The sequence below is a fragment of the Plecotus auritus genome (assembly GCF_963455305.1).
Source record: "Plecotus auritus genome assembly, chromosome: 9".
Lineage (NCBI taxonomy): Eukaryota > Metazoa > Chordata > Mammalia > Chiroptera > Vespertilionidae > Plecotus > Plecotus auritus.
Window position 1 is genome coordinate 150,189,060 of NC_137783.1, and position 22,543 is coordinate 150,211,602.

The 22,543-nt window shown below is 56.1% G+C and overlaps 2 protein-coding genes across 2 annotated transcripts; both read right to left on the reverse strand.

Moving 5' to 3' along the window:
• Positions 1-909: 909 nt before the first annotated feature.
• Positions 910-11,393, reverse strand: SART1 (spliceosome associated factor 1, recruiter of U4/U6.U5 tri-snRNP). Its single transcript, XM_080641956.1, has 20 exons — positions 10,944-11,393; positions 9,053-9,110; positions 8,606-8,661; positions 7,853-7,979; positions 7,629-7,734; positions 7,282-7,359; positions 7,068-7,167; positions 6,841-6,983; positions 6,517-6,723; positions 5,720-5,844; positions 5,505-5,641; positions 5,264-5,403; positions 3,667-3,840; positions 3,409-3,519; positions 3,039-3,126; positions 2,197-2,287; positions 1,947-2,082; positions 1,310-1,399; positions 1,082-1,203; positions 910-998 (listed from the first exon to the last, which is right to left on the reverse strand). The coding sequence occupies exons 1-20, from the start codon at positions 11,254-11,256 to the stop codon at positions 980-982; spliced, it is 2,421 nt and encodes an 806-aa protein (XP_080498082.1). The 5' UTR covers positions 11,257-11,393; the 3' UTR covers positions 910-979.
• Positions 11,394-13,192: 1,799 nt separating this feature from the next.
• TSGA10IP (testis specific 10 interacting protein) lies at positions 13,193-21,993 on the reverse strand (the record flags this gene model as incomplete). Its single annotated transcript, XM_080641957.1, is given in 9 exon segments — positions 13,193-13,374; positions 14,076-14,200; positions 14,411-14,510; positions 16,948-17,115; positions 19,632-19,776; positions 19,944-20,629; positions 20,733-20,866; positions 21,803-21,958; positions 21,961-21,993. Coding segments are annotated over 9 exon segments (1,683 nt in total). The 3' UTR covers positions 13,193-13,238.
• Between the last annotated feature and the right edge of the window lie 550 nt (positions 21,994-22,543).

The window sequence follows — 22,543 nt, forward strand, 5'->3', positions numbered from 1 at the left end:
TGTTGTTGTTTTTCATTAAAAAAAAACCTGAACCATCTGGAATGTATTTGGGTATCGGTGGAGGCAGGACGCTGCTTCTGTCCAACTCCCATGGGAGCCACTTGTCATCTCCCCCTCTGCTAGGGCTCTGGGGTGTCCACAGAGCGTGCTCGAGCCTCCTTCCCAGAGTTCACTCCAGGGCTGTCTTCCCTGCTGCAGCTGTTCCCGGGCAAGTCCGGGAGGCGCTCTAAGGAATGCTGCCCTGAGCACACTCTTCTCCACAGACCAAGGGGGTCAAGGACCATGGGGTGGCCCCTCGACCCTGCGCACAGCCCAGTCCCTGCCCTGCCAGGCTGGGCAGTCCTGCGGCCTGGAGGGCAGTGACTCGTGTAGCACTGGAAGCCAGGGCCGGCCAGGAGCCCGAGTCTCTAAAACATCTCCCATTTCTTACTGGAAAGCCAGCCTCGCAGAGGGTAAGGCCTGACCGACAATGAGTAGGGAGCTGCGCTACCTCAGCAGGGGAAGTGGGGGGAGGGATCGAGAAGATAAACCACTGGCTTCTCCTGGGACCACTGGCGCCTAGGGCAGGCGTGGAGGACTGCCTCAGAGATCCAGGCTAGTTTTCTCCGTCCGTCGTGTTTAGTTATTCGTGTCATCTGAGACCAGGTCTCACTTAGTAGAAGCCAGACTCTAAGCCAACGCAGAGGGGTCTTGCTCTATTCTGATTTCCAGGTGAATGAATGAATGAGCTCCTTTAATTTTCACAGGACATCCTATACAAATGGCAGAACTAAGGCTCAGAGAGGTTCAGTGACTTGCCTGAGGTCGCACAGCTGACCACTGAGCCTGCCTGAGGGTGGTGTCAATGCTCCTCCCAGCACCGCCTGCCTCTCCTCTCAGGTCTAACCCTGGAATCTGCACCATGACGAGGGAGGAAAAAATAAGGAGGGAACTTTATTTAATATTAAAGTTGGAGAGGGGATCGGAGGGGAGGTCGGCTTCACTTGGTGATGGTGTTCCTGTAGAGAAAAGAAGGGCGTGAGGCTGGAGCACGGGCACCCAGGCCCTCCACCTGCCCAGCCCCTCGCCCCGGAACACTCACGCGTTCATGCTCTTGCCACTGCCGCTGAGCACGATGTACGGTGTCTTCTGGGCCTTCTGTTTCTCCTGGAGCAAAGCCACAGTGCCCAGGGGTGTGTCGCTGGAGCTCATCTTCTTCAGGAGCTGTGGGGTCATGGCCAGTCAGCACCAGGAGGGAGCACCGCAGCCCACCTGCCACCCCAGAACCAGCAGATGTAAAGCCACCCCCGTCATCCCATGGGCCACCCACCGCCTCCTCGTCCAGCTTCTTCATCCTCCGCTCTGTCTTCATCTTGCCCGAGCCTTTCCCGTGGAAGCGGTGGGACAGCTGTCGGAAAGCCTGGGGACACAGCAGGAACCACGTTAGAGCCGCCTGTGTCCCGCAGGCGAAGAGGGTGGTGGGCAGGGGTAAGAGAAGGGGAAACGGGCTCAGGAGAAGGATGTGCTGCGCTGGGGGCCTCAGGATCTCCAGGACACCTGCTGGGCCGAGGCCGGGCCAGGACACAGGATGGAGGGAGGCAGCTAGCAAACCGGGGAGTGTGAGCAGAGTGCTGGGGGGTGAGGATGGGCACAGGGAGGAGACAGGAGAGTCAGGCAAGGGCTGCCAGGAGAAGCTGGGTGTCCGTGAGAGCACAGGGGCCGTCCAGGGCCTGGGTACTGCCACCAGAACGGTGGCCCTGAGGCACATCAAGCCACTGAGTGGGCAGGTGAGCAAAGGAGCCAAGGCCCCTGTCCCCGCTTCCTGCCGGGCCTGTGAGGGGAGCTGCGATGCCCACCAGAGAGAGAAACAAAGGCAGAGGTTCAGACAGTTCTCCCGGGCCCCAGCCAGTGGTCACCTGAGCCCAGACCCCGTGGAACCTGAGGCCCGGTGCTAGAGGCCCTCTCACCTCCTTGGGTGTGAGTTTTCGGCCCGTCTCATCCACATACTCGATCTTAACATCAGGCTTATAGCCATCCTTCTCCTTGAAGTCCTGGGTGAAGCCCCGGTACTCCTCCCGCCGGCTATACTTGTCATCGATGGCCCTGGCAAGAGACAGAGGGAGCCTCAGGGCCAGCCACCGCCCACCCTGCCTGGGTTCCGGCAGTCCTGAGCTGGCACCAGCCTCCGGGCCTTCTGCCCACCCCTGCCGCGCTCACATCTTGTCCTCAATGCAGTACACCGCTGACGGCAGGGACTTGTTGGGCGCCTTAACCCGGGCCACCTTCTGCACTGTCGTCTCCAGCAGTCCTGGGGAGAAGGGGTGGTGAGACTCCAGGCTGTCCACCCCATAACAGGGGCGCAGCCCCAGGGCAGGCTTGATGTCCCCAACTGCACAGAAGGCTCTGTGGGACCCTCACAGCCGTGCTGTGGGAGTAAAGGCATCAGGCCTGTTTCGCAGACAAAGGAAAGAGACTCAGAGAAATCAGGCCCTTGTTAAAGGCCACTGAGTAAATGGCAGAGCTGGGGCCCTGGTGCCAGAGGCTCTGTGCCATAGCCTGGACTGCTTCAAGTCCCCCATTCTTCCTCAGGAGACACTGAGCCTTGAGGGATAAGTGGTGCTTTGTAGAGGGACCTGTGAACACAGCCATCAAAAATGGGGTGATGCAGCCCTAGCTGGTATGGCTCAGTGGATAGAGCATCAGCCCAAGATAGAGGGTCCCAGGTTTGATTCTGGTCAAGGACATGTACCTCGGTTGCAGGCTCGATCCCCGGCCCTGGTCAGGGCGCATGCAGGAGACAACCAATCAATGTGTCTCTCTCTGTCTCTCCCCCTCCCTTCCACTCTCTCTAAAAATCCATGGAAAAATATCCTCGGGTGAGGATTAACACAAAAAAATAAAAATAAATGGGGTGATGTAGACACTCCAATGACTGTCCCACAACCAAGTGCAAAAGGAGTGGCTCATGGGTCCTGGGGGTGTGGCTCATAGCACTGAGAACAAGAGAGACATCAGAGGGGCCAGGGGGCCATGCAGGCACCTGGCGCCCGAGCCCTTACCTTTGTTCTGACACAGGAGCAGCGCGGCTGCCAGCCCTCTATTCACGATGGGCTCCTCGTCCAGGATGGTGGTGGAGGAGGCAGAGAACTGGGGATGGCACACGGTGGTGAGTGAGCCACATGACGCTTCTCACCCCTCACCCAAAGTCACCCCACCACACCCTGTGAGATTTATGGACCCCCTTTATGGGGGAGGAGACTAAGGCTCTGAGACCCTGAGTAACTAGCCCTGGGCCTCAGAGCTAGGAAGGGGCAGAGCTGGGGCTGGAGCCCAGGTGGTCTGCCTCCAGCCCCCGTCCCCAACCCCACACGGCTGTGGTCCCTGCCCTTCCATCCTCCCAGCCCCCAGCTTGGTCCTCCCTCAACTCACATCCTGATGCTGCTTCTCCTCATCCAGGTTGACTGTGCTCCAGCCAATGTTCTCCTCCCCGTCAGACTCAGAGCCCCCGTTGGCCGAGCGTTCCTCGTCCCGTTCGAAGTCCTGGAGGACAGAAGACCAGCGTCAGCCCAGGCAGCCCGTCCACACACAGCTCATCACTGCAAACCCCTGGGGCCGACACTGCTGCCCACGCCTGGCCCCCAGCCCAGAGCAGAGCAGGTCAGTGAGGGGAGCTGCCTGCAGACTCACCATGAGCTCCTCCTGCTCCTCCCGGTTGCCGGCCAGCCCGTAGGTGGGGATCTCCCCCAAGGTGCGGCAGAACTCCGACGTGGCGTTGAACACGATGGTCCCCTTCCGCTCCGGATCCTCATCCTCCTCCCAGCCCCGCTGGCGGGACTCCAGCTTCTTCACAATCTCCACCACCTAGAGGAGGGAGCAGCTGTGGGCAAACCCAGAAGTTTCTGGGGCGGTGCCATTGAGACCCAGGAACCCAAGATCCTCCTGGTGGTAGCAAGACAAGCCATTCCTACTGCCTGCAGCATACCTGAGATGGTCCCCATGCCCGCCCTGACTGCTAGCCCTCTCCACCCGCACCTGCTCCAAAACCATCAATGGCTCCCTACTGCCCTTTGACTCAATATCCAAAAGCCTACATGGCCCTCATAACCAAGCCCTGCTCCTCCCTCAGGCCACCCTCCTACCTGGCATGGCAGCGAGGCCCCTCAAAACTCTGCCCCTGACATTATCCCCCAACTGCACCCTGTCCTCTCTATTGCATCACTGCCATCAGCACACAAGGATTAGCTGGGATCTCCCCTCCTTGAAAACATCCTCAACCCCATAGCCCCACTGCTCTGCCCGACAGCAACCTCCTCAGAGAAGTTTCTACTCACCACATCTACTTCTGCACCCCTTCCCTTCCATTTTATTACATTTCTTTTTTATGTTGAGAGTACGTTTACTAAAGCTAGGGACAGTGAAATAAAGGGCTTGGGATAAAAGAAGCAACAGGAGACAGCCTAGGCCACGTTCTGCTTTGGCTCTCTAGAAACATTATAGGAAAGTGAGCCACAGTGAGGGCGCATGCAGGAGGCAACCAATCAACGTGTCTCTCTCATGTTGACGTTTCTCTGAATACCCAGCCCGAGATACCCACCCTCCAGGCATTCTCTCATGTCACCTTGTTCTGTCTGTCTGCTCTCATCACTATCAGAAGTTACTGTCTGCTCACGTGTTCGCTGTTTCTCCATCAGCCCCCAGTTAGAAAGTCAGATCCGTGAGCACAGGGCCCTTGGCTGCCTGTTCACCAGTGCCCTCCAGCCACTAGGGTGATGCCTTACCCACAGTAGGATGCAACATGTGTTCACAAAAGACAGGGAAGGGTCTGCCCCTAAAACATCATACAGTGAACACTGCAGAAATCTAAAAATCTATAAATAATATGGTATTAAACAAAAAAGAAAATCAAGATTGGAATTCAGGCCCAGCCAGCGTGGCTCAGTGGTTGAGCATCAACCTATGAACCACAAGGTTACGGTTCGATTCCCGGTCAGGGCGCATGGCTGGGTTGCAGGCTCTATCCCCAGTGTGGGGTGTGCAGGAGGCAACAGAGCAATGAGTCTCTTTCATCATGGGTGTTTCTCTCTCTCTCTCTCTCTCTCTCTCTCTCTCTCTCTCCCTCCCTCCCTTCCTCTCTGAAATCAATACAAAACTGGAATTCAGGTGCAGCCTAAAAGGGCACAGGTGCCTGTGCTCATAAGAACAGGCCATCACAGGCCACCTGGCATTCTGTCCTGCTGGGGCCCACACCCTCCTGTGCCCGCATACAGCCTTGAGGGCCCCTTACCTTCTCGCCGCTGTCTCGCAGCTGGTGTAGCTGCTGCAGCTGCCGCAACCGGCGGCCCTTCTCCAGCTGCTTCTGCAGCTCCAGCTCCGCCTCATCCTCCTCCAGCAGCTCTGGGGACCCAGGTGGCGGCCCGCCCTCCTCTGGTGGACAGAATAGGAGATGCCTGTTCAGATCATCCTCTTGGACCCTCGGCCTTTTCCTGTCCCTCCCGTCCACCCTCAGCAAGCTGGGGTCCCCTCACCCTCATCACTGATATCCATGTTTTCCACTCGAGTGTCATCTGACGGTGGGGGCTGAGACACAGGCTCCTTCTCTTCCTCCTCCTCTGGGGCCTCCTCGTCTCCCTCGGGCACTCGGCGCCGACCCCGGCCCCGCAGTCTGGGGGGAAGAGACTTCTCCAGTGAGCATCAGCCCCAGGTCAGCCCAGCCCTCATACCCACCCGTGTCCAAGCCCACCTGGAACCAAAGTCCCCATCTTGAGTCTGGTCCCCAAGAGGCAGCAAGTCGTCAGCCCGCACTACCGTTTCCTTCTCCTTCTTTCGGATCTTCTTCACCTTCCGCTTGGTCTTTTTAAAGGTCACCTGAGGGGGGGGCGGGAGGAGAAGAGAGACATGAAGGAGGAAGGGGGGAAGCGGGCAGCCACAAGCCCACGAGAATGAACACTTCCTATAGAGAAACAAGACGTGAGGTGCATGCGAGTATGATCCCACCACTGAGATGAGGGAAACAGAGGCACAGAGGTTAGGTACCTTGCCCAAGGTCACCCAACAACTAAGGAGAGCTGGGATTGTGAACCCTGGTATTGTGGCCCCAGAGACCTGCCCTCAGCCACTCAGCCATGCAATGTACTGAGCCAGCTGTTGACCTCTGTGTTCATACAGTCATCACAAGTAAAAAATCCACATACAGCTGTAACAGGACCACTCGCCAGATTACCGCTAACCCTTGCAACAGCCCTTAAGGGGTGGCTCCTACCACCCCACCTCAGGTGCCTCACACTCACAGTTAAATGGCTCCCCCAAGGCACAGGCTGGCTACGCGGCAGAGACTGAACATAACGGCAGGTCCACCGGGCTCACAGTCCCTGTTCTGTCTACACCCACCACTTCCCTGGCCTCTCCCCAGGGCTGCCAATCACTGCTCCTCCATAAGGACCGAGCTCCGCTGGAAGCCTCATCTCCCTCCTTAGCTCACTGTGACGGGGGAGGCACCACTGCCCCAATGACAAGTGTGGGCAGTAGCTGAGGGCTCACCATCTCCTCTGGCGTGAGGTACTCGGAGGCGAGCCGCGGCCCGACCATGCTCAGGGACTGAGCTTGCAGCCGCAGCTTGGTGCGGATCTCTTCCAGCTCCCGTTCCCGAAGGCCATCGGCAATGCCGCCCTGCTCCAAACGGAAGGAGTGCGGCCGCTCACCCTCCAGCTCCTCATCGTACTTGGACAGGATAGAGCGGGGTTTTTGCTGCAAGGCAAGAGGTACAGGTTGGGACCCAGCCTGGCTCATGAAAAGCCCCGGGGCCACCCATTCCTCACAGCCCACGGCCCAGGTTCCCTGCCCCCGCCCATGCTGCCCGCCTGCCTGTGCCAGGTCATCCACACTCTCATCCTCTGCATAGGGCAGGTAGTCGGGCTTCTTCTTCCGCAGCTCCACGTTCTTCTCTGCCCGCTCCTTATCCACCAGGTTCACGTTCACCAGCACGTCTTCCTCCTCCTGCAGCACACCTGGGGACAGGGCAGAGGCCACTCACACTTGCCCTCAGATCAGCAGTGGCTGTGTCCCCAACCGGAGGACCCAGCTCAACCCACCTTTGTCCTTAAGGGTAAGGATCATAGTCTGCCCTTCTTGGAAGGAGTCAATGGCATGCTCCACAGTGAGGCCCTGCAGGTCCCGGGCACTGTACAGGTCCTAGAAGGGAGGGGGAAAGCCCCGCCGAGTCAGGAGCCCTGACCCACTCCACCCGGGGATCCCAGCACCAAGGACAGCAGTGCCACCCCAACCCCACTGCCACAGCAACCTCACCTGCCGCCTCTGCCCGAACTCCTCCTCCACCAGAGTGCTGACACCAAACTCTTGGTCCATCTCCTCCAGCAGCTTGGCCTATAGGACAAGGCGGGGGGAGGGGGAGGGAAGTAGGGGCACCTATGACCTCAGGCCATCCAGGTTCACCAGAAGACACACAGGCTTTATCAGGTGGGAGTGCAAAAAGGGCAGGCCGTGCAGGCAAGCCACTGAGAAGCAAAACAGACTCCAATGACCATAAACCTCCTAGCTCTCTGAGCCCAGCCTCACCTCCCAGGGGTCAGCCTCCTGCCTCACCAGCTGGTCAGGCCACCAGAGGCACTGGGCAACCACCCCCAGGGGCTCACCCTCTTCTCTGCCAAGTCCTTCTCCTTCTGCAGCTGCCGGCTCCTCTCGATCCAGGCTGCAGTGTCATCCAGCCAGGGGTCATCCTCCCCCAGAGTCTTTATCTTCCTGAAGGGAAAAGAGGGACCTTTTGGGAGCCCAGCTCCTGCTCCCCCACCCTGACTGCAGAGCTCCTTGGCAGCTCCTCGGGCCCTTGCCTTGCCCGCCCTGGCTGGGACCCCCTCACCCCAGCTTTTGGTTCAGGAGGCGCTTTTCTTTGGCAGCTGCCAGCTTTTCTCGTAGCTCCTCTCGTTGTCGCAAGGCCATGGGGTTGATGACATCGGCTGCCACGGGCTCCTCCTTGGTGCCCGCCTCTGGAAGGGGGGCCCAGACGTGAGGCTATGCCTGCCCATGGCTGGTGGGGAGAGGAGGGAGCCACTCACCCTGCCCCCTTCCAGCTCAGGGGGCCAGAAGGGGCCAGGAGAAGGGGAAGGACCCTTCACCTCTCTACTGCCACTTTATCCCCACACTCCCCTGTCACCCCACACAGCATGACGGGACCCTCCGTGCCTTCCAAAGCCCCGCAAATCATGCTTTAAAAAAGCCCAACACCCCCAATCAGTTTGTAGCAACTGTGCACATCTCTCAGCGCATATACCAGTAATGCTACCTCACGGCCAGAGTGAGGGGGCAGCGCCAACTGTTCAAACTTAAATAAGCTGAGCCCCTGTCTATGGAGTAGCCACTCTCAGTCTCTCTGTTTCACTAATAAACTCTCTTTCACTTTAAACTAAGGAAGGAAGAGAGGATGGAAACAGGGGAGGGCGGGAGGGAGGGAAAGGAAAGGATAAGCTGAGTGCCATTACGAAAGCAAGGAGTCCCATGCCTATCAGCAAGTAGACACCCACAAGGCCACTAACTGGTCCTGAACCTGCACTCCAACCCCATTTTTCTCCATCCAAATGCCCTCCTTCACCACCATCCGCAGCCACTCACTCACCCTTCTTGACGGCATTGACTTCCAAGGGTTTCAGCCCCAGCTTTGCCCGGAGTTTACTGAGAATGAGATAAATGTATTAGGAGCTGTCCAAAAAATGGGGCACCAAGGGCATTTCTAGACAGACGGGGTGAAAACAGGATGGACCTGAATGGTCCTACGGGTCCCAAACACAGGGTCTGACCCAGGCAGTCCAGGGCATTGGGAAGGGCACTGGCCTCCAAATCAGGGAGCAGGGGCACTGGGCCAGGCCTGCCCTAACCGATGGAATGCCATCCTTCCTCTTGGGCTCAGTGGCCTCCTCTATAACTCACATGGTTGCTAACTGATTTAGGTGGCACCTCCAATTCCAGCCCGAACGCGTGAGTGTATGAAAGCCTCCCGAAAGCAGCTGCTCCAGACCCACCTGATTCAGAAGCAAAAAGCGGGCACGAAGGAGACGGTACTTACTTGGTCTCCTCGATGCTAAGGGACGAGGCATCTCCCGAGCTAGTTTTGGAACTGGCAGCTGGAACAACAAGAAGCACGGCTCAGGAGCTGAACACAAAGCCAGGAAGCCCTTTCTTCGGCCCCGGCTGCAGGCCAAAGACCAGGGCCCTTCCCCAGCACCCGGCCTGGCTGAGACACCAGAGAACAGCAGCATTCTCCAACCACAGTAACTCCTCCTGCCCGAGTTCCAGTCTCTGAGGAGCCCACCTCTTCTACATACCTGCCTTTCTTGACCCAAAATGCTCAGCTTTCTGCAGTCCTCGCTTTGCTACCCCTTCCCTTTTCTGCGTGCTGTGTTTTCAGCCCATATTTCCCTCTCTGGCCTCACTGACTGACAAATGCCACCTCCATGAAGTCCAGTTCAATTCTTGATCAGAATGAACTGCTCTCCCCAAACTCCATAGCACAGCTGGTCATTTCTGGGCTGGTTACTTCCCACAAGGCAGGGACTGTGGTGGTGCATGACCCTCTGCAACTCATGTGGTCAAGAAACGGACGTAGTGGTGCCTGCCCTGTGTTGGATGTTGGGAACACAGAGATAAAGATGCATTTCAAACTTCCACCTCACAACCAGCAAATAACTTCACTAATCACACAAACAGAAGCCAGACACCCTCAGATGGAGCGCCCCCACCCAGCTGCCACCACATGCTCATCTTTCCTGCATTCCCACCCCACAACCCACCTCCTCTTGTCCCACCTGGACCCTGGATGTCAACCACTCCAGACTCTCTTCAAGGTCCCCAGCCCCCTTCTTTCTAAACCCAATGGATTCTTTTCCCGGTTTTGCTTGATCTCCAGTGGTGTGTGGCACGTGATCATTTCCTTCTTCTAATACACTTTCCACACAGATCCCATGTTCTATGGTCTTCCTTTTGGGCAATTCTACCTCCTTTTCTGTAGTGTTCTGCTCCACCGACTACTAAAATTTAGCATTTCTCAGGCTCTACTCCTGACCCTGGCTTCTCACTCCCCACTCTCTCAGAGGACTTCATTTGCCACCTAAACACTCATCTCTCCCAAATTGCTCCACCCAGCCCAAACCCTGGATTTTTCTACAGGTTTCTCCCATTCCCATCGAACGCAACACTCTCCAAAACTGAATTCATTATCTTGCCCCCAAAGTCTGCTTCTCTCCCATACTCAACTGCAGTGGATGATACCACCGCCCACCTAGCTGCTCAAGACAAAATTCCACTCGTCCTCAATTCCTTCTTTTCCTCCCCACCCTCACTTGTGTGTTAATTCCACTTCCAAACGACCTCGTCAATCTGTCCAAGTCTCTGCGTCCCACTGCTGCTGCCTTGGTGCAGGCCACACCTGGCCCCGTCTTGACTACCCCTGACCCAGTTCTCAATGCAGTGATCGCCGCAGAGTATGAATATGATCAACTCACTTCCCAAATCAAATCATGGCTCTCTACTACCCTCAGGACAAAGTTCAAATTTCCTAACAGGGCCTACGGGACCCTTCGGTTTGGAGCCTTACCCATATTACAGCCTCTCTCTCTCTCTGCTGTGAGCCCTACCCGATTCGCCTGCCCAATGCCAGGTTTTCTCTTGCCTCTGTACAGGCTAGTACCACTTCATTCATTCATTGTTCATTCATCCATCCATCCATTCATTCACCCATTCAATTTATTGAAGGCCTGTGATGCGCCATTGAAAACAAAGTTTCTGCCCTCACAGCGTTTAGTAGAGGGAGACAACCGTTAATCCCAAATACCCTTAAGAAAACTTTGAACAAGTGCTGACAAAGACAGCCTACGGATGCCTCCGCCTGGAGTGCTGGGCGCTGCCTTCAAACCCAGGGACCCCCGGCCCCCACCCCCTGCGCAGGCCCCGCCCCTCACCGGCCTCGTAGCCATCGTCCCGCTTCTCCCGCTTCACGCGCCGCTCGGAGGGCTCGGCCTGGCTGCGCTCCCGCCCGTGCGCACCGCTGCGGGCCTCAGTCTCAGACCCGCGCCGCCCGCCCCCGCGCTCGGTCCCCCGTTCCCGGCTCCGCTTCCGTCGTTCGCCGCCGCTGCCGCCGCTGCCACCACTCCGGTGCTTGTGTTTTTTGTGCTCTCGGTGTCGCGGCGGCTGTTCGGTGGCGCCCCCGGTGCCGGCCGCCGCCGTGGTCCCGGCCGCCTCCTTCTCCCCGCGGTGCTTCTTTGACGACCCCATGGTGGTACGTCAGCCCCGAGCCCGGCCGCCACCGAACCCCGAATAGGCAAAATGGGAAAACTTCCGGGTCGCCCTGCGGCCGCTGTTGTGTTGCCGGAAACCAAGAGCGGCTGCTTCCGTAGTTCGCTTCGGAGCCTGCCCCAGAGGTTCATGGGAAAGCCGGGATCGGAGCCGAATGCGCAGTCGCAGCTGCCTCGGGCTGGGTAGAGGTCTTGGAGCGGATGGTCCGACTGCGCGTGCGCTACTTCAGGTGCGCTGACCTGGGATGTGGTCTTGGGATTGTAGGTCCCACAACTATAGGGACCTAGAGGGCATTCCAGAGCTGACGGCGTCTTCTCGGCCTCCCTCCGCTTGCACACCCCCAGCCACGGGACCCTCTCTCGCACAGACTTTCCTTGGACAGCTCCCGGCGCTCCAATAATGGGCTCCCTGAGATGTGCCTCCATCGGTCGCTGGACGACCCAGTGAAACGGAGTTTTTGGACTGGAACCTGGATTCTTTGTCCGCCAGAGTCGAAGAATGAATCCACGGACAGAGAGTAGTATAGCAAAGGTGGAGATTTATTGAAGAACAAGTACAGACTCCCACGTAGGGAGGTGGAAAGAGTCCCACAGAATAGACTCCCACCTGAGAAGGGGGAAAGGGTCCCCCTGAGATGCTTTTTCCTATGGCTTATAAAGGCTGCGGATCCTGGTGCCTTGATATCCCCTCTGATTGGTCACTATTCCCTTAGACTGGTTACTATAGTAACTCCTGGGCTCAAAGGTGGAACCTCACATGGGACAAGTGAAGTTCTCCCCCCACCACCACCACCCCCCTCATTGTTTTCCTGTTCCCTTTGGGCTTTCTTCTCCTAGATGAAGGGTTTCATTTCTTTCTTTTGTAAATATAGACCTTTTGCTGTTCCCAGCTCCCTCGTTCTATGAAAATGTACCTGTTGGAGCTTTTCAGCTTCCCTATTCTATGGAAATACACCTTCTGCAGCTCTGCAGCCCTGTGCTTCCTCCACAGTCCCCTTAATTTCCAAAATTTCTAAAATTTCCTAAACCTGTCCTATTTTACCCCTAAAATTCCTGTTTGACCAGCATGCTGTCCTCGAGACCCCAAGTTCCACAGCCCAGCCTCCGAGTCCTCCATCCAGTACTATCAGCAAATGCTGCCTTTCCACGTTCTCTGGGTTGGGTTTTTTAACCTGTGAACTGCTAAGGAGCTTTGTGTCTGTGAACCCCCTGAAACTGGGTGTAAAATTCAGCACAATTGTGTGTGTGTGAGTTTTGTTTTGTTTTTTCCTTGAGGAGAGGGGCTATAACTTGAAGTTACTTAAAAGTCCAGTTCACACAATCCCTCCTGACCCTCACCCCCAGTTGCTCCACCTGGTGGCCCCTGTGGTCCATCTGCTATGGTGTGATATGTGTGCCCTTTACAGGTCCGCCCTACTCCCCCATGGGACTGGGACTTCTCAAAGGTAGAGGCCATCCTGTCCTATTCACTCTTGAATTTCTAAGACCCAGCATACATGCTGGAGACTAGGCGTGGGGGTGGCAGCTGTTCCTCTGTGCGATGCCCCACTCCTCAGGAGCACACACAAGGCTGTGTGGCTGGGACAGCCGGGGGGAGGGGGGAGGCCGACAAGCTAAACCTGCTACGTGTCCACCTGCCACCTCCTTCTCCCAACCGGCAGCCTGTTCCCTCCATCACCAGAAATCCCACACTGGCCCAGCCGGTGTGGCTCTGTGGTTGAGGGTCAACCCATGTACCAAGAGGTCGTTGATTCGATTCCTGGGATTCCTGGTCAGGGCACATGCCTGGGTTGTGGGCACGGTCCCCAGTTTGGGGGCAAGCGTGCAGGAGGCAGCCTATCGATGTTTCTCTCACATCGATGTTTCTGTCCCTCCCTTCCTCTCTAAAAATCAATAAAAACATTTTTTACAAAAAAAAAAAAAAAAAAAAGGAAATCCCACACTGTATTTTCCACTAAGCCTTTAATTTTTATCTAAGGGACTGGATCCCCAGTCCAGGCTTGGGGTGGAGTGCCTCTCAGGCTGGCTGCCAGTGGTTCCTGTCTCGGGGGGGCTCTGAGAAGAGTGCTCCATTCTCTCCCCTATTGGTCGTTGGCTCCTTAAAGATGAAGACAAAGATAGAGGCCACTGGACTCTGCAGCCCCCCAACCCTGCACCCAAGGCCACCTTGGGCTGTAGGAAGGGAAAGGCGGTTGTCCCTGATGATACAGGTTCAGATCTGGCTCCTGTGCTGTGTGACCCTGAGGAAGTGACTCTTCAAGCCTCAGCTCCCTTCTTGTGAACTAGGTCTCAACCCTGCTCTGCTCTGGTTGCTCTGAAGGGTAAGGGACAGCACACGTGGGAGGCTGGCCTGGCACCAGCCCACCATGGAGGCTTGGTGTGTGGCCTTCGGATGGGCACAGGTTCCCAGACTGGCTCTGCTGCTTATTCACTCCCGGGTCCTTGGGAAAGACCCTGCCCCTCAGGTCTTTAGTTTCCTCGTTGAGAAGTGGGGGGACACGCCTGGCCTCACCTTCCTCGGGGGCCATGGAGGACAGAGCCTGGGGAAGTACCTGCTGACTGCTAGAGTGGCAGAGTCTTCCAGGTCATGGAGGGGGTGGAGGGGGGCAGGGCAGGACTGAAGCTTAGATTCAGGGCAGATCAATGTGGCTGCCCACATTGAGTTCCCTCAACCTTTCCCAGACTTCCAGCACAGGATGAAGGGGGCTGAGGAGACCCTGCAGGGCCCGGAGTGCTGGTCACGCACCCCTTCCTCACATCTGGGCAGAGCCAGTTTCGCGGCCAGCTACATGGACTCACCTGGGTTTCCGGGAAGTGCCCTTGGCATCCCCCTTCCTAGCCTCAGCCAGCAGCTGTTCCTCATCCAGCCCCAGTGCCGACAGCACCTGGGAGAAGCGCCTGGTCGCCGTGAGCCGGGCATTGGTCTGCGGGGAGAGAGAGCGAGTCCCACTGTGCACCAGGGCCCCGAGAATAAGTGGGGCTCTGATTACTGAGGGGATCCCAGGGCTTCCAGATAGGCAGCAGCCTGGGGTCCCATCTAAGGAGCCCACCCCCACCTTGCCTCGCTACCCACTCAATGGGTGAAAGGCGAGTTCTCGGGGAGTCCGCCTGCTTGCCCTAGCGCGAGCTCTCACCTGCATGGCCTGCTGGAACAGGAAGGGCCGGGCCTGCACCCTGTGCTGGATGCCCTGCAGCTCGGCCTGGTACTCAGCAAAGCGCTGCCGCTCCTGGCGCCTGGGGGGAGACGGGCCTGTGGGCAGCTAAGCATGGACACAGCCCATCTCCACTTCTGAGGACTCTATGCCCTTCCCTTTCAGAGCCATTTCATTCCCCTCCTCCCCCTGGGTTCCTCCTGAGGTCAGTGGGGTAGGGATTAGTATTTGTCCCATTTTACCCAGGACTCCCCTGAGGCTCAGGAGGGTTGAGGGACTTGTCCAAGGTTGCACAGCCCGGACCTGAGAGACTGTGTCTCCAGGCTATGCAGCCAGGGCTCGCTTGTCCTCCCAGTCACTCCCAAGGGAGAGGGGCCAGTGGTGGCTTCTGAGCAACTGGGTGTCTGCTGGCGCAGCCTGTCCCCTCCCCGAGTCCACACGCTGCACTTCTCACACTGCCACCCCCGCCCAGGAGGAAGCCGGGCTGTGGGCGTGGCTTCGGCCAAGCCCTGTGCTGGGTTCTGGGCTCTTTTCTCCGCTACAGCAGCGGTTGGACCAGCTTGCCAGCATTTGCTGTGGTTCTTATACGCAGACAGCTTAGAAAACGGGACAGAGGAACTAACAACGGTGCTGCAAATAAAACACATTCCAGAAAAATCAAGGTTCCACTGGAGAAGCACAAAACCCAGTTTGTGCACTCGTCGGAAATGTGTCCGCTCAACTAGCTGAGCCTCCCGGCGGCAGGAGGGGCCCTCTGGCCGCAGCGCACACAGGTCCCGGCATCCTTCTGTGAGGCACCTAAGAGAGGCAGGGGATGTGGTGGCAGCACCCAGACAGTACGGAAGGGGAGAACCTCCGACAAGTCTGCTGGGCCTGGACCCTGGTCTGTGAGCCAGGGCGAATCTTCTTCCGCTCAGGAAAAAGGGATGGACTTGAAAACCCATGGCCAGGGGCTGCAAAAAGGAGTTTTCCCATTCAAGAGGGAATTTACAGCAGTTACAGGGGTTGGGGGCGTGGAGGGACATGAGCTGGCTGGCATTCAGTCTCTGCCTTGCCCGGGATGCCATGTACATTTTCCTGCTTGGTTCTTTATGCTATTTCTGTTCGAATGGAGAGAAGGCACATGTCTGGAACCGCCCCCCCATCCCCATGTGAAAAGGAAGCGTGTCAGTGGATGTCAGCTGTGTCCGTCATCTCTGGATGCAAGGAATGCACATCCCCTCCCCTCCACAGGGCGACCCCATTTGTGCCCGCCCTCCTGAGCAGCGCAGTCTCCAGTGCAGCTCAGAGAAAAGTTCAGAGGCCGTGAGGCTGAGAGACCCCGTGGGAAACACTGCTCCCAAGTAGAAAATGAAGGCTGCGTGTTTTAAATACTCCTCTCACTGACATTTGCCCCTTGGAGTGTGAAACCTTACGCTTCCTGCCTTGGTTAAAAAAACAAAAAAAACAAAAAAAAAAACAATGAACTTAAGGTCTGGCAAGAAGGCATCTCCCAGGATGAAAGGAGATGAGGCATGGAAAGGGCTGCCATGGTGCCAGCTGCACCCACTAGGCACTCAATGGCGATGGCATCTGTGAGCAGTGTTACCTGTTTCACTAGGTTGGGCTTTGGGGGAAGATGCTGGGTATCAGCCCTCCCAGGCAGTGTAGCAGGGTGGCCAACTGGCTGCCTGGATTGGAATCCCAGCTTCGCAGCTCACTTGGGAAAATTATTTGAGCTCTCTGAGCCTCAGCTTCCTCAAATGTAAAATCATGGAATGGTGATAATACCTACCTCATGGACCTCCTATGAGTCTAAAAGAGATTTTTCTTTTAAGTATGCATTTGTGGGTTGGTTTTTCTTATTATTAGATTTATATTTATTTCAGAGAGTAAGGGAGAGGGAGAGAGAGATAGAAACATCAATGATGAGAGAAAATCATTGACAGGCTGCCTTCTGCACGCCCCCTACTGGGGATCAAGCCCACAACCCGGGCATGTGCCCTGACCGGAAAAAAACCATGACCTCCTAGTTCATAGGTTGATACTTAACCACTGAGCCATGCCAGCCGGGCTGTGGATTGTTTTTTAAAATGGTCAGAATATAGGAAGAGAATAAACTCACTGGCCCACGAGCAATGGCTGTCTCCGGGAAGGTGGAGGGGGGCGCATAAGTGCTGTTTACATTCTACATCAGCTATTGGGTAATATCTGAACTGGTATAGTAAGCATACCTGGCTTGTGAAATCAGAAAAACAAGGTTTGAAAGTGTGATGAAGCATGTGGAATATTTAACCTGAGCATTTGACAGCTTCAGAGATTGTTATTTATTGGGTGACCTTGGCCCAGCCCCTTCTCCTGAGCCTCATGGTCTTTATCTATACGCTACCCAAAGTGGCCGGCCTGCCTGCCGGCTGGAGGATGGCAGTGCAGGCTCAGCCCTGAGGAGAGGTGAGGGCTGGGTCCCCTGGGTCCTTCTGTCTGACACAGCACGGCCTCTGCCCTGTCCCCACCAGGCCCTCCTCAGCCCAGCTTCCTACCTCAGCTCCTCCAGCTTGCGTTGGGCAGCCCCCAGCCCTTGACTCCTGGGTGCATAGGTTGCCAGGCAGCGGGCCACCTGCTGCTGTACCTGCTGCTCCCGGGCCTTCCGCTGCTCAGCCTGCTGCTGCTGCTCCTGCTGCCGCCGCTCCCAGGCCTGCAGCATGCTTCTTAGGTGGGGAGAGGGAAGAAGAGGATGGGAGAAGTCTGTAGGGAACAGGAGGCTCATAGAGGGTCCGGGGCCAGGAAGGGGAATGTAGGGCTAAGTGAACGCATTTTGACTTGAAGGACAGGCAGCTGGATGAATGGACAGGAAAAAGAAAATGGTGATGTGATGAATGGATGTACGGAGGGATGGATGAATGGTGTGGATGGTTGAATAGACAGCACCTAGATCGACCTGGAACATTCTTTTTTTTTTTTTTTAATATATTTTATTGATATTTTACAGAGAGGAAGGGAGAGGGACAGAGAGCTAGAAACATCGATGAGAGAGAAACATCGATGAGAGAGAAACATCGACCAGCTGCCTCCTGCACACCTCCTACTGGGGATGTGCCCGCAACCAAGGTACATGCCCTTGACCGGAATCGAACCCGGGACCCTTCAGTCCGCAGGTCGACGCTCTATCCACTGAGCCAAACCGGTTTCGGCGACCTGGAACATTCTTCCCCCAGGTCTCATGGCCATCTCATCAATCAGGTCTTTGCTCAGATATCAGGGGGAAAAAAGACTCTCTGACCACCTCATCCACCTCTCAGATATTTTCCAGTTCTAGCTATACACCTTGTTTGTTTTATTTTTTTTAAAGATTTTTTAAATTGATTTTTAGAGAGAGAAACGTGAACGGGAGAGCAACATCCATCAGCTGCCTCCTGCATGCCCCCTACCGGGATTCGAGCCTGCAACCTGGGCCTGTGCCCTGACAGGCAACCTTTCAGTGCATAGGACGATGTCCAACCAACTGAGCCACACGGGTCAGAGCCACCTTGTTCATTTCTTTATTAATTATCCTTCTCCCCAAGTAGAATGTAGGCCTCATGAGTGCAGTTTCTTGTCTATTTTGATACATTCACCAACAAGGTATCCCTGGCAGCTAGAATATGCCTAACATAGACAGAAACTCAATCTTGGAGAATCAATGCATAATGGAATCATGAACAGATAGACAAAGGGGGGGATGCAGTTGCTCAATCAGCACATATTTATTGAGCACCAATATGTGCAAGTCCTGTGTAGGGAGCCAGAGAGGCCGTGATCAATAAGATCTGGCACCTAGCCGAAAGCGGTTTGGCTCAGTGGATAGAGCGTCAGCCTGCAGACTGAAAGGTCCCAGGTTCGATTCCGGTCAAGGGCATGTACCTTGGTTGCGGGCACATCCCCAGTAGGAGGTGTGCAAGAGGCAGCTGATCGATGTTTCTCTCTCATCGATGTTTCTAACTCTATCCTTCTCCCTTCCTCTCTGTAAAAAATCAATAAAATATATATTTAAAAAAAAAAAAAGATCTGGCACCTGCCCTCAGTCCGTACACAGGGACAGACACCCCAGCAGCCCACTGCAGTGTGGTGTGGAAAAGCTATGATGGCAGCGAGCACAGAGCAGAACTTCCTGGAGTTGCCCTTGACTTGGGAGTTGAAAGATGCATCTGAGTTAGCTGGGCGGCTGAGGAAGGAGGGAGAGCGTGGGTATTCCAGCCACTCTGACCAGCTGGCATGGGAGACAGACGCCTCCTTACCAAGGAACCTGGGCTTTGTCCCAAGGGCACAGGGAAGCATGGAAGGATCTCAAGCAGGAGGTGACGGGGTAAGAACTGAAGGGTACTATCGGAATGCTGAATGGATTCTCACCTACCACTTCTAACTGGTCACTAAGACCCGCTGAGCCAGCCTCCAAATGGACCTCCTCTCTCCACTCCATGGCCACCTGGTTCAGGCCCTTATCATCCCTCACCTAGGCAATGCCAACAGCCCTCCATCCCCACCCAGTCTTCCCCATCTCCTTCCGTTATCTCTTGTTCAAGCCCCAAGTACAGCACTTATCTAACTCTACTGCCATTATTGTTGCTTTGCCCATTTGTCTCCGTTTCCAGAAGACCTTGAGCTTCTTAGGTCTGAACCAAGTTTTTTTTATCTTTATATCCTAAAGACACATGAGTACATACTCAATATGTGTTGCATTAATCACTTAGTTAATAAATTACTGATGGCCCACCCAGTGTTGCTCAGTGGTTGGGCGTTGACCTATGAACCAGGAGGTAACATGCCCAGGTTGCAGGCTCGATCCCCAATGTGGGGCGTGCAGGAGGCAGCTGATCAGTGATTCTCTCTCATCATTGATGTTTCTAGCTCTCCCCACCTAAGAAGCATGATTCCTCTCTGAAATCAATAAAATTATGTATTTTTTAAAAAGAGTAAAAATATTTTAAAAATAAAAATAAATTAATGAATTGATTACTGATGGATAGAAGATTGGCAGTGAATGAAAAGTTGGTTGTGTCAATAGACAGTTGGCCAAGCAGACAGAGATGGATGGATTGATGGATCAATCGATGATTGGATGATCAGAAGACTGGTGAATGGATAAATGCAGGAATGAATGAGAGGATGAATGATTAAGTGTCTCTTGGAGAATGGGCTCCTTTTCTACTCCCTGCCCTTGGCCCCCACACTCCTTCTCCCACCTTACCTGTTGGCCTCCTGCCGTTTGTGGAAGGTACGGGTAGGGAAGTTGGCCAACAGTGTCTCATCTTCTCCCAAGGCCTGGGCCTTCCCACTCCGGTTGTAGTTTTGGACAGCAATCCGCCAAGCCTTCCAGGGATGCTTTCTGAGGCCTATCCCAGTGGGAGAAGTTACTTCTCCTGGCCCAATGGGCAATCCCACCTAGCACCTGGAGCACAGGCCAGCCCTGCCTGAACTCCGGGCCCAGGCCGCCGGCTCCCCAACCTCTCTCCCCCTGTGCAGCTTCCTCGGGAGCCCAGGTGTTGAGTCCCACACTCACCACGGTCCAAGTTTTGCTCTAACTGCCTCTTCATCTTCTCCAGGTCCCACATCCCTTCCAGCTCCGTGGCCCTTGCCTTCCTCCTCTGTGGCCCTTGGAGGTCACTGGAGCTGGGATTGCTCCCTTGGCACTGCAGTTCACTCTCCTCGGAGGCCTCCACGCAGGAATTCCACCCCTTTCTCCGAGAACCCGCCCTCCTTCTGTGGGGGGCCCTGTGCTCGTCCTCCTCAGCCTCCTCAGCCTCCTCTGTCTCCTCTGACTCAAACCATTCCTCCTCCAAGATCGACCTCCTCCTGGGAGGCTGGGGCAGTTCCCCAGAACTCAAACCCCTCTCAGCCTCCTCAGCAGCCTCCTCAGACTCCGATCCTGATCCTGACTTCTTGCAGGGTGGCTGCAGGCCGCACTCACTGGGCAGCTCCAGCTCTCGGCCCTCCCCTTGGCCAGAAGGGATGGAGACGTCCCAGGCCTCGAGCTGCTGTCTCCTCTCCAGGTTTCGCACCTTCATCTTCCAGCATAAGTCATGGGCCTCTAGAGAGCTGTCAGTGCACTTACGGCTGAACTTGTGCTGAGGTGCCGCTGGGGCGGAGAGGGAGCCGGGCCGGCGTGGAGCCTGGCCGTCTGCGGTGTAGCTCTCCCAGGCCCATTGGAAAGGGAAGGAGGGTTTCCGAGGAGAAGAGAGAAAGAGACTGGGGAGGGAGAGGGCAGGGGGCAGAGGTCAGGGTCAGGACACTGACCCCCAACGAGGCCTGACACCCAGCATCCCTCCCGGCCCTCCCCACAGCTGCTTACTCCTCAGCCTCAGCAGAGCCCTGCCCTTTCTTGTTCCAGCTTCTGGGCCTCCGGTCCTTCTTTGCCGTCTGCCCTCCACTCTGAGATCTCTGCCGCTGACTCCAAATTACACGATTACCACTCCCAAGCCTCCCCTGGGCGAAGACAGGAGAGAAGGCCCAGCTCCTAGACCACATCACACCTCCACCAGGGGGCCCTCCACTTCTCTGCACCTTGGCTGGCCCCTAAAACTGACTGACAGCTACCTCAATTCATAATATTAAAATAGCTACAACAGCCCTAACCGGGTTGGCTCAGTGGACAGAGCGTCAGCCTGAGGACTGAAGGGTCCCAGGTTCAATTCCGGTCAAGGGCATGTACCTTGGTTGCGGGCACATCCTCAGTAGAGGGTGTGCAGGAGGCAGCTGATCGATGTTTCTCTCTCATCGATGTTTCTAACTCTCTATCCCTCTCCCTTCCTCTCTGTAAAAAATCAATAAAATATATTTAAAAAAAATAGCAACAACTCAGGAGAGGCTCGGACTTTCACGCATTAACTCATTTAACCTTCCCAAGGATCCTGTGAGGTAGGTACTCACTATTACACCCATCATGCAGATGAGAACACTGAGGCTCAGAAGGTAAAATCATTTAACTAAGGTCACACGGCCAGTAAACGGAGCCAGGACCTGAACATGTTGAGTCTGTCCCCAAAGCGTAGTTTGTCACCATTGCACTACGCTGCCTCGGGGTCCTGGACCACTCTTCTGGCCGCCCCATAGGGCCCTGGACTTGCTAAGCCAAGATGGAAGAAACTCATTATCTTTCCCAATGTCCTGCTCCTCCCACAGTGTTCCCCAAATCGCTCCATTGGGAGCCTGGGAGTCATCTCCTGGCATCCTCCTTGGCTTCACCCCCATCCTCATAAGCACCCCCATGGCCCCTTCCTCCCTCGAGCCTCCCTGACTCTCACGTAGGCCTCAGCTCAGTCCCATGGCTTCTCAAGGGCCTCCCTCAGCCCTGGCCTCCCCTGGCCCCGATAGCCAGGCTGCCTCTGGGCAGTTGGAAGTCCCCCATGGGGCCTCCCTCACCTGCTCAGCCTGGTCGATGCCTGACAGAAGCTTGAGCAGCCCTGTGCCCATCCCTGGAGCCTGGAGCCTGGGGTCCTGCCCTGCTCTCCCCGATGTGGTCCTGACCAACTGTTGGTGGGTGGTTAGCATATTGATGTCCTGCCCCACCCCCCACCCCCTTCTGCCAGCCTTGGAACTGTCCTCTCCACCATCTCCATGGCAACCAGTCCTCAGCCAGTCTCCAGGAAGCTGAGCCAGGTATGTGAGGCTAACTCCCTACTAGAGGGAAGAGTCCAAGCCTAGGAGTTCAGAAACCCAGGGCCCAGTCCTGCCTCTGCTCCTGCCGCTGCAGGCTCCTCGGTGACCTGCGGGGAGCCCCCGGCCTTGCTTGGCCTGTGTTTCCCCAGCTATCTGTAAAATGGGCCTCCAGGCTCAGCCACCTGGAAGGGCCCTTGTATGCTATGAAGACGGGGTGACACCAGAGGCGGGCCCTCTGGCGGGGTGACACCAGAGGTGGGCCCCCTGCCTTGGCCTGCCTCGGGGGCTGCTCCCCAGCCCTGACGGAGGCCCTGTGGGAGCCAACCTGAATTCTCACAAGGTCTTGTCCCAACCAATTGCCCTCCCAGGCCCTGACAGGGCGGGAAAGGCCAGGAAGCTGAGTGCCGTGTCCTGGAGCGAGGCAGCAGGCACACCAGAGCCCGGAGAAAGCTCTGCGGGGAGTCAGAGCATTTCAATGCAGCTTCTAAGCAGCACCCAAGAGCC

Excerpts from the sequence above, each read along its gene's own strand:
- SART1 (XM_080641956.1), bottom strand. The coding sequence starts at position 11,256 with ATGGGGTCGTCAAAGAAGCACCGCGGGGAGAAGGAGGCGGCCGGGACC. Across the intron at positions 7,360-7,628 it reads AGGACTTGGCAGAGAAGAGG|GCCAAGCTGCTGGAGGAGAT; the intron begins GTGAGCCCCTGG and ends CTTGTCCTATAG. Across the intron at positions 1,400-1,946 it reads GAAAACTCACACCCAAGGAG|GCTTTCCGACAGCTGTCCCA; the intron begins GTGAGAGGGCCT and ends CTGTGTCCCCAG.